Raw genomic sequence first — 10,996 nt, forward strand, 5'->3', positions numbered from 1 at the left:
GAGTCGTACCCGTATATTTGCTCCCAAGCATTATTCTAGGTTGCGTTTTCTCATAAATTACAGATATTTTTGTAAGACCAGAAAATTGCATTTAAAACCTAAATATCTACGAAGGCCTGACTTTATTAAATCTATTTTCTGCCAAACACAAATGATTAAATTGAACTACAAATATACCTTTTTGTCAAAGATATGATGTAAGTGAATAATTAAAAGGTTCTGTTATAGACGGAATCTGTATTATATAACGAAATTCCTCGTTACAAAGGTCTGACATTTTGGTTTGTTTAATAATGTTCGATACATTAGTTTGGACTTGTTATATGTTCTGGTCCTTTTCGCAAATCTTTTGCACGTGGCGTGAGGTTGTTGCGCATTTAATTACCTCTTACGGACAAACTCCGTCTAACTGAGTCATCGACTATAATCTGGTTGGTTGCATTAAATATTATGCTCCCAAAGGATCTTCTTATAGATTTTAATAACTATCACAAAAGCAGTAAGCGGTCATAAAAAGTCACTCTTACGTTTTATTTTCTGGGCCTTGAGTCATGGAGTCCATTCAAGGTATTTCTATGAAAATGGTGAAATGGGCATGAGGGGACGAGTGCACATTTCACATCTCACGAACAGACTGAATAAAGCCCCGTCTGTTTCTGTATTGCTTGGTTGTGTTCTGTGCTTCCAAATGGTCTTCTTCTGGATTCTGTATCAGTAAAATTGGTGGCCATTGTGCAACTATCAATTGTTTGTCTGTACATAGAAATCAGATAGGAACACGTTTGACCATATCGGAATGAAAAACTATTTTCAACAATTGATTTTCACTGCTTCAATAGATACGAAAGACATCAAAACGTCTAATTAGAGAACGATGAACCCGTAGCGTTGGAGGTACAAACGATGCATTGCCTAATAAAATTTGCGAAATGAAAAGGGTATGTCTAACCATAAAATTGTACTCGTATCTTTATTTTTCTTTGGTATAATAAACCAACATATGCATTATATAACATTTAATAAATTCATGAACAACAGCAGGTATGTGGATTAGTTCGAGTCAATGCTATATTTTGGGAGGACAGCAGTCTCTGAGCGAGACAGACTTAAGTTCAGCCTTGAACAGTATATCAGATTGTTGGCTAAAAGGAACAAAAAAACACGTCATTCATCTAGTCGTTTATTTATAAATCAATACAAAAATAACAAAAATAAACATATAAACTATAGGCCTGTCAGTTGTACAATCTGTATTTATATTAGGAATCATGAAATGATAAAACTATTGAATATTTATGCCATCTATAGTTAACGTTATATGCATATTGAATGTTATTCATTTAATGTGCTTAGGCATATAAATTTACACAGTTGAATTCTTTATTCTGAAGGTTCATACACTCAGCCGTCCCTAACATAGTTTACGAAACGCCTTCTCAGTATGCCTTTTTCTCCGCTTATAGTTGCACCTGGCACCTGAAAGAAAAAAAATGACGAAGTTACATGCCCCCCCCCCCCACCCCCACCCCCACACACACACCGTAGTTTCAATCTCTCTTTGAGTTGATCGTTGTAACATATTGCAATCACTGTTTTGATAATATATAGACTTTTGTTCCATCAAAATTAATAAAATATTACATTAATTAAAAACTTTTAAGCAAATTCTTACTGTGTCTCTAGAGAATGCATGTTAAAAAGTTTATTTCGTTGAGTAAAAAGAACTTTTAAGCACTTTTATGTGTACCATTAACTGTTAAAAGGGGTGTTGACCAAAAAGATACTGACTGAATAGCGAACAGTGCAGGTAATGATCAGACTGCACGGATGTGCAGGCCGATCATGATCTACACTGTTCGAAAGGCAGAATCAATCGTGTCCAGCATGGTAAGGGTTAACATACGTATTGGTAACTATAAGCACATTATGTAAAACAAGACGGTCATGATGACCCTGGACCGCTCACCCAAGTAATATGAGCTACATGTTTCAAATGTCAAATTGATGCTAAAATATTAAGAAAGTAGGTCACATGCATGGTCAAAGAAAGTCAGTTTTAAGATGGGTGTACAAAACTGTATAAGTCATCCAAACTTCAAGGCTGTATCTTAAAAAACAAGAAAGTAGGTCAGTAGGCCAAGGTCACAGTCAAGTGACCCCTACTTCGTGTCATCAAGTAATTATAATTCAACAGTCTAGGCAATATGATCAGATAAATTTTTAAGTATTTTTCCCTATATAACTCATATAACAAGAGGGTCATGATGACCCTGGATCTTACCTGAGTAATATGAGCTACTTGTTTCAAATGTCAAACTGATGATAAAGTATTAAGAAAGTCAGTAGGTCACATTCATGGTTAATGAAATTCAGTTTTACGATTTGTATGCAAAATTGTGTATGTCATCAAAATTTCAAGGCTGTATCTTAAAAAACAAGAAAGTAGGTTAGTAGGTCAAGTGACATCATATTACTTGGGGTCATCAGGTAATTATAATTAAACAATCTTGGAAATAGGATCAGATGATTTTTTAAGTATTTTTCCTATATAATTCACATAATAACTAAGTGACCCCAGGGCGGGCCCCTTTTAACCCCAGGGGAATAATTTGAACAATTTTGGTAGAGGACTACTAGACAATGCATCTTACCAAATATCAAAATCCTAGGTCGTATGGTTTCAGACAAGAAGACTTTTAAAGCGTTTTCCTATATAAGTCTATATAAAACTTGGGACCCCCAGGGCACGGCCTCTTTTCACCCAAGGGTGAAAAAATTTGGTTGAGGACCATAAGACAATGCTACAAACCAAATATCAAAGGTCTAAGTGTTGTGGTTTCAGACAAGAAGATTTTTAAACTTTTAAGCTCACCTGTCACGAAGTGACAAGGTGAGCTATTGTGACCGCTTGATGTCCGTCGTGCGTCGTGCGTAGTCCGTCAACAATTTCTAAAAAAATCTTCTTCTTGAAAACCACTGGGCAGAATTACACAAAACTTCACAGGAATGATCCTTGGATGGCACCCTTTCAAATTGTTCAAAGAGTAGAATTCCATTCAGAACTCTGGTTGCCATGGCAACCGAAAGGAAAAACTTCAAAAATCTTCTTGTCCAAAACCACAGGGCTTAGGGCTTTAATATCTGGTGTGTAGCATCATCTAGTGGTCATCTACCAAAATTGTTCAAATTATCCCCCTAGGGTCAAATATGGCCCCGCCCCGGGGGTCACATGGTTTATATGGACTTATATAGAGAAAACTTTGAAAACTTCAAGAGAACCACTAGGCAATGCAACATACCAAATATCAAAAGTCTAGGTCTTGCAGTTTCAGGCAAGAAGATTTTGAAAGCTTTTCCCTTTACAAGTCTATGTTAAACTTGGGACCCCCGGGGCAGGGCCTCTTTTCAGCCCAGGGGCATAATTTGAACAAATTTCATAGAGGACTATTAGATAATGTCACATGCTAATTATCGAGGCTCTACGGTTTTGCGGTTTTGGACAAGAAGATTTTTAAAGTTTTTCCTTTCGGTTGCCGTGACAACCAGAGTTCTGTGTGGAATTCAATTCTTTGAAAAATTTTGAAAGGGGACCACCCAAGGAACATTCCTGTGAAGTTTGGTGTAAATCTGCCCAGTGGTTTTGAAGAAGAATATTTTTTTACAAATTGTTGACGGACGGACGACTGACGACGGACGACGAAAACATTGAGCGGTCATAAAAGCTCACCATGAGCCGCTTTGGCTCAGGTAAGCTAATAAAAAACGACTGGAATAGACAATGGGAAAACGAGTTAAAAGGTTTCTGCCATAACCCTTTTTTAATGGATGTGTAATATTAGTGATTTTAGTACCTGGTATAATTCATAGAGAAAAAAAAACCTTGATACGAACGAAGTAGTATTTCATATGGTTGTCTATGTTCTAGTCTTATCATCGAAATCGGTTAGAAATTTTATATTTGAGCCGCACCTTGAGAAAACCAACATAGTGCATTTGCGGCCAGCATGGATCTAGACCAGCCTGTGCATCCGGGACCCTGACCAGACTGCGCGGATGCGCAGGCTGGTCTGGATCCATGCTGGTCGCTAATGTTTTATGTTGGTTTTCTCATGGTGCGGCTCATATTGTTTGTTGCAAAATTACAGGAAATGAATCTTCACATTTATAAATTATTTTATCAATAACGTTTCTGTTCAGTTCTCAAATATCAATCGAAAATGACATAAAATCAATTTACTATTAAATCACAGGTATTTTCTAATTTCATTTTATTTTAGCTGACTACTTAAAATTACTTACAGTTTAGTACCGAGAGAAATATTCTGGTTATACTCACTCGATGTTTTAAAGTTCCTGTATTTCAGTATATAAACCATCAATGCTGCCAGGCCAAGTGTTGCCAAGATACCGAATGTTAAACCTAATATCAACTTCAAATCAGCTTTCGATGACTTCTCATCATCAGGATTTTCTGTAAAAAAATATTGTAAAATGCATAATGTAAATAAAATTGAACAATCAGATATTGTATAAACGAAGTAAAAAACTTGCATTTACAGATGAAGGAAAATAGTTTTGCTAAATTCGACTTTGATCATTATGATTTTTGGAATCATGATGAATAATGCATTCACAAAGCATGCCATCTTTTGTGATTTCAATTGATACTGTTATGATAAAAAGACGCATTGTGACGACTTCAGTACATTTTATTACACAATATACGGAACGAACGAGAGAGCCTAAGTTTTGTGATTTTGGAACTGTTCTTGTGTTGATCATCAGTTTACATGAAAATCCACACAGGTTCTTTCCTATATTTTTTTTTCTATCTACAGTTCAAGGAATCAAATATCTTTAAGCGGATGATATATCGTAGAAGGAAACATGTCTGATTTTCTTCGTTTTCTCCTAAAAGAAATGAACTCCCCCTTTGTCGCAAAGGAAACTAATGGTTTTGTTTAGACTTGCGCTTTATCGCAAACGGTATTGACTTACGCCTTGTCGCAAAGGAAATTGATGGTTGTGTCAAGACTTGCGCTTTGTCGCAAAGGGAATTGATGGTTGTGTCAAGACTTACGCTTTGTCGCAAAGGAAATTGATGGTTGTGTCAAGACTTGCGCTTTGTCGCAAAGGAAATTGGTGGTTTTGTAAAGACTTACGCTTCGTCGCAAAGGAAATTGGTGGTAGACTTTCGCTTTGTCACAGAGGAAATTGTGGTTTTGTTCAGACTCCCCCTTTGTCGCAAAGTAAACTGATGATTTGCTTAGACTTACGCTTTGTCGTAATAGCAACTGATGATTTTGTCAAAGGTGAATAAAATCCCATCGCGTTCTGGGAAACAATGGTTAGATTGTATCGTCTTTGACTGTCCAACTTGTTCAATACATACGTAAAATTCTGATTGATTCCATAGTTTGTCGAATTGTCGTATATCCAATTTGACAGCTGCAACATGAAGATAGCATAGTCAGTTAACCGTCAGTTAACCGTGATCTACGGAGCAGAATAGATAAAGCTTTCTTTAAAATTTCCCAAAAAAATATGACATTTTCAAAAAGTACTATGCAGTTCAAACGTTATTATATTTTCTGAAAACAGTTATACATATGAAAACCGTAGACAGTGTTAAACATTTTCAATAAAACTTCAGACCTTTATTCAACGAATTCTTCGAGGACAATTAAACATTATCGAAAGCTGATACTTAATTTTTATACCTGTATATACATATCTCTATAGAGAATCAACACAATGAACTGCTGCCTTGAGCCCATGTCGAAACCTGATGTCCACTGCAGTTTTACACTGTCAAACGTGACGTCAGAAAAACGTAAATTTGAAGGAGCCTCCGGTTTACCTGTACAAAGAGACATTTTGTTACCTTTTGATATTTGTGGTAAATTAAATGTAATTCTGGCAATTTCTGATCAGCTTGCTTATAAATTCAAATACTGAACGTTTTAATGCTATTTCGATAATTATTAACCACGATTATAAACCTATATACGGTCACACCTAGCGGTTACACCTGATATGCTTCGCGTACTAAATGTTACTATAGCATCCCATCTAAGGCTTACTGGTTCATCCCAGGAAAGACGGCTTTTCGTGTATCAGTGCTATACACCTGACACGTAAAGCAACCAGACTGTCTATTCGTACTGGACATGCCTGTTTCTAAAAAATACTTCTATTTGTGTTTTGAGGACATTCTCTAGCTCCGTCACTGTGGGCAGTGCTGGTAGAATAAGAATTCGATGCATTTAGTGACTGCCTTTGTATGTCAATCACCATTGAACGTGTTTATTATGAAAAGAGTGGTAAATCTGACTTAATAATAATAAAAAATACATGCAATTCTGTATTCTAAAAGATCGCATACCACGAGGAACAATTTGATAATGGGCAAAGTAAGTTCCGTTTCCATTTTGCATCTTTAATGTATAGTTTCCAAAATAAGGAACAGACATCTCTGGAAAGGATAAAGTAGTTCCATCCGCAAAGTCATCTTGGTTAGTGATATTTGAAAGGTCCATGCCGTCATCTTTGGACCACGTGTAGTGAGCTTTCGGGTAGGCATATGCATACATCTTTAACTCCGTGTAATTACCAGCTTGTGCCTGAACCACGTATTGATTCTTTGCAAACTGTGGTCTAGGAGAACCTGAAGAAGAATTAATGAGAAGACAATTATTGCATAAAAAGTATATTTTGCATGAGTAATTAACTTACTAGCCTTAAAAAGTTACAGAATTTTTGTACGGTACAATGTTCCAGATTGAACTGACAGAAATCAAAATTTGTTATTATGTCCTGGTTCTTGATTAGTTTAAAAGAATACAAAATTGCATGTATTATTTATTATTATTGCGAACTGACCTGATAATGATGGCATAAATGGACCACAAGTCCAAAATTTTTGGTCCAAATGTTTTCCTACACAACAGCTTGAAGAATTTTCGCCAGCTAAATTATTTTGAATCGTCAGTGGTACAGTAAACTGTAATAATGTGTCCTTTTGTAACATTTATTCCATTATTTAATATGTTACTCCCAGTACATTCCCAGTAGCCCATATAATAACATGGTAGTTTAGGCGATGTCAACGTTGCACGTCCTGGCAAAGTGGCAGACATAAGGCTAATATCATTATCTTTATTACGTATCGGCCATACCGGGTACGGATTGCCTTGAAAGTCACATGTGACGGAGAAAGTTTGGTTCTCCAAAAATTCATGTGGTTCAATGGAGAAGGCATCAATCTCTGCGGGATCTGAATAAAACGTAAAGGGAGGCAAGATGAATATTACATATCGGTAATTGAAATAAGCGACGCATTGTCTCATATATTTATCAAGAGTTTATTTTCAGCCAGAAATTTCAAAACTAGTTGTACCTTTCAATATTACTGAAATAGCAAAGTGCCTTATTAGTCCTCTATCGTTGGAACACCGGAGGACACTATAGGAATGTCCTCCGTCCGTCCGTCCGCAAATATGGATCCTGCAATTATCTAAAAAGTATTCAAGCTTGATTATTAAAACTTGGTATGTGAATACAGGGTAATATATAGAATATGCACATACATGACATGCTTGTAAGTCATAGGTCAAGGTCACTATTGAAAGTCAAGGAAAATTGTTTCCGCTCCATTACTTTTATATGCATTGATGGATTTTATCAGTGCTACACACATGATGAGACAATGTGTCAACACATGATCTATGCTTGTTGGTTTAAGGTCAAGGTCAAGCATAACTTTTATATGCATCGAAGGATTTTCTTACCACTAAAAGCAAATGTTCCTCGTGACCAGACAATATGTCGTATACATGTCCCATGCTTGGTGGTCAAAGGTCAAGGTCACTATTAAAATTAAAGGAATGCATTGAAGGATTGTTTTATAAGTACACAGAAATGTTCCCCACGATTAGACTGTGCCACGCACTTGACCCATGGTTGTCGGTCAAAGGTCAAGGTCACTACTGAAGGTCCATAAAATTGTTTCCGCTCCGTAACTTTTACGCGGATTATTAGAATTGCACACAAATGTTCCCCATGATGAGACAATGTGTCGTGTACATGATCAATACGTGTAGGTCAAGGTCACTAATGAAATAAAAGTAAAATAGTTTTTGTTTCTTAGCTTCTAAATGCCTTGAAGCATTTTTAGTCTTAACACTGTTGCCAACAACCACAAGGGACGAACACTAACAAAGTTTTCCACCAGTAGGAGACTACAATACTCGGTCACTTGTTTCAAACTGGTAAATTTGTGTTCATTTGTTTCTAGATCAATTACTATTTAGATTTGTATTTAGGCAATGATATGTTACAGACAGACTTGGCAGTGTTCACACGATGGAGTCAAATCCTGATGCGGCAATAAAGATTGTTTCTACGAGAGAGTGAAAGTGCATAAATCATGATACAGTTTAAATACGATACGTATGTTCATAGGATGTTATGGAAATAATAATTTCAACAAATGTGACTATAACATCAGTTCTAGAGTACTTTTCAAAACATTGTTGTCTACTCTTTGATCCACACCAAAATCCGTAACAGGGTTTAAAAATCCGTAACAGTTTTTTTGTGAATTGCGGTTTTACTTTAATACAAAAAACAAGATATACATCACCTTCAAGGTCTTCAAATGTGGCAGTAGGTTGTTTTTCAATTTGTAAAACATTTTAAAGATGTCAAATAATTTCCATGTGTAACATTTTGACATTTTACCACATGAGTGCATTAATTTTTTTATGAACTAAGATATCCTGATAGTTTTAAGATAATCTATCAACAGCATAGCTGGAATTTATACGGGAAAATGCCCTGGTCTAAATCGTTTCAGCATACATTCAAAACTAATAAATATATTTTGAAATTTCAAAAAGTTCTTATTGGCAAACTGCCTCTTAATGGTGCGTTCTTCATGATTCCCCAAAAATTCAGTAAGAACCCGGTTCTTATTTCGTAATTTTTAACTGAAAGGTTTAATTGGGAAGGTCGTGATAAGACCACAATCAGGTGATAAAGGCAATTTATTTATCAGACTCATTTATTGTGGCTTTACAGGAATGCAGTGACATACAGATATTATGATATGAAGTGTGAAAATATTTAATTAAACATTTAATTCTTTGCTCAACAGAATCCTTTGAACCAAACTGAAAACGTTCCACCATTTTGCTAGACATTCACATCTGTTTTGGCACCAAAAATTACAGACAAAATAAATGACGTAATTCGCACTCAGCTTACTTCTGAAGACACAAATTTGTTTGACAACAGCAATTTCATGGTTAATTAGGAAGGTCAGATGTCTTCACCCCCACATATTTGCCAATAAGTAGGTAAGAAGTTCTGATAACCGGGCTTTCAGAACCTCTTACCTATACAAAGTACCTCTATTAGAGTTCTTAAAATGATGTATTATATGAATGGCAATAACTTATATTTAAAGAGCCTTAATTGTTACGAAAAATGGGTGGATCAAAGCGTTAGTGCCAATTGCAGTTAAACTATGGCCCGTACTAGTTCATTATCACAATCCCATTTGACTCCAGATGACTCCGGCATAGTCCTGATTTCACACGACTAAGGTTGTGATTATTACTTCTCCAAAATTAAAATAGAAACAGAACACGACAATCATATACAACCAAACAAGAAAGTACAATGCCTTTGATCATTCGTTGCTGTTAAAGGTAAAGTTAAAGGTAAATTTTATTTACCGTCGCTTTGTGAAACAATGAACATAAGCTCTGTAGAGCTTTTGAGCGACCCTTTTTTAAGAACAGTTAAAACCAATTATACCTTGCCCCAAGCAATTTGCTGGTACCCATTTACAGCTGGGTCGACCGAGGCAATCGTGATAAAGTGCCTTGCCCGTGGACACACCGCCATGGTAGTAGCCAGGAATCGTACCCGGGGCCTTCACCTCCATAGGAAAGCGTCTTAGCCCTCTCCACCAATGCGTCCACATTTCAGATAAGTGAATTTTAAACATAGCACACCACAATAGTGTGCTTTATAGGTAAAATCAGGAGGACAAGGGTAACACTGTTAGGGCCAAGACAAGAAACCAGTATTCATGACCCTTTTGATCCAATCGGACCTTGAGCCTGGCGATCTTGAAACACTACACGAGTTTAAATAGAATCGCATCAAGGGTGAACAAGAAAATTTGATATTTAAAGACCCCTTTGATTCATTCTAACATTGACATGGAAGATAAGTTAATGGATCATCTCCTTTGCACACCACGGGTTATACTCATGCTAAGTTACGTCTGGACTTGACTTTTTCAGTAAAATGAAAGTCAACAGAAGTGAATGAAATTTAAAATTGACCTTTGGTTATGCAAACCGTCGGAAAACAATCAATTTCAACCTGCGATTTAAAGGACAAATGCAGCTTCGTCATTTATCATACACCCAGTCTGTAAATTTATAAACTGAAATATAGATTATATTAACCATACATTTACACACTAACTATAAATGTATCACCTACCTAGATCTCACGTGACTTAATTCGGACAAGTGTGTGGGCTCGGTTCATAGCTAGGTCCAGACCCTACCCTACATTTTATAGGAAAGGGTCATGACCTGGGCATGGGCCAAGCCCTTGCGGATCATCCTTACAGATCCTTAATAAAAATAATCAAATTAATAGGCTATTCCAATTTACTTATTCATGTATAGAATGAGGCAAATCTGGTTTTGACTTGACCCAACTCGTGGTTCATTTAGAAAAGGTAATTGACAACTTACACTGCACATCTACTTTTATGACGTTCACAGTCTTGTTCACGTCAGTCTCATTGTAGTCCTGAATAGGAAATGACGTATTCAGAGCGTGACAAATATAATCTCCGGAATAGGAACGCTTGATATCAAGAATTTCCAAGCGTTTGCCATGTTGCAGAAACGGTCGTTTTCTGTCGTTCTTAGTCCAGAAGACTTCAATATCTGGATTATCTGTTACG

General features: G+C 36.3%; 1 protein-coding gene across 1 annotated transcript; it reads right to left on the reverse strand.

The window, feature by feature from the left end:
• Positions 1-3,050: 3,050 nt before the first annotated feature.
• LOC123560337 (twitchin-like) lies at positions 3,051-10,996 on the reverse strand. Its single transcript, XM_053516738.1, has 6 exons — positions 10,782-10,996; positions 6,883-7,276; positions 6,386-6,667; positions 5,721-5,860; positions 5,277-5,448; positions 3,051-4,471 (listed from the first exon to the last, which is right to left on the reverse strand). The coding sequence occupies exons 2-6, from the start codon at positions 7,028-7,030 to the stop codon at positions 4,296-4,298; spliced, it is 918 nt and encodes a 305-aa protein (XP_053372713.1). The 5' UTR covers positions 7,031-7,276; positions 10,782-10,996; the 3' UTR covers positions 3,051-4,295.

Source organism: Mercenaria mercenaria, chromosome 10 (assembly GCF_021730395.1).
Source record: "Mercenaria mercenaria strain notata chromosome 10, MADL_Memer_1, whole genome shotgun sequence".
In the NCBI taxonomy this organism is placed as follows: domain Eukaryota; kingdom Metazoa; phylum Mollusca; class Bivalvia; order Venerida; family Veneridae; genus Mercenaria; species Mercenaria mercenaria.

What these genes read in the sequence shown, in the direction of transcription:
- LOC123560337 (XM_053516738.1), bottom strand. Translation starts at nt 7,030, where the DNA reads ATGTTACAAAAGGACACATTATTACAGTTTACTGTACCACTGACGATT. An exon ending in TTATCAAATTGTTCCTCGTG is followed by an intron (nt 5,861 to 6,385) that starts GTATGCGATCTT and finishes CTCTTTGTACAG; the next exon opens with GTAAACCGGAGGCTCCTTCA. An exon ending in ATAGAGATATGTATATACAG is followed by an intron (nt 5,449 to 5,720) that starts GTATAAAAATTA and finishes TTCATGTTGCAG; the next exon opens with CTGTCAAATTGGATATACGA.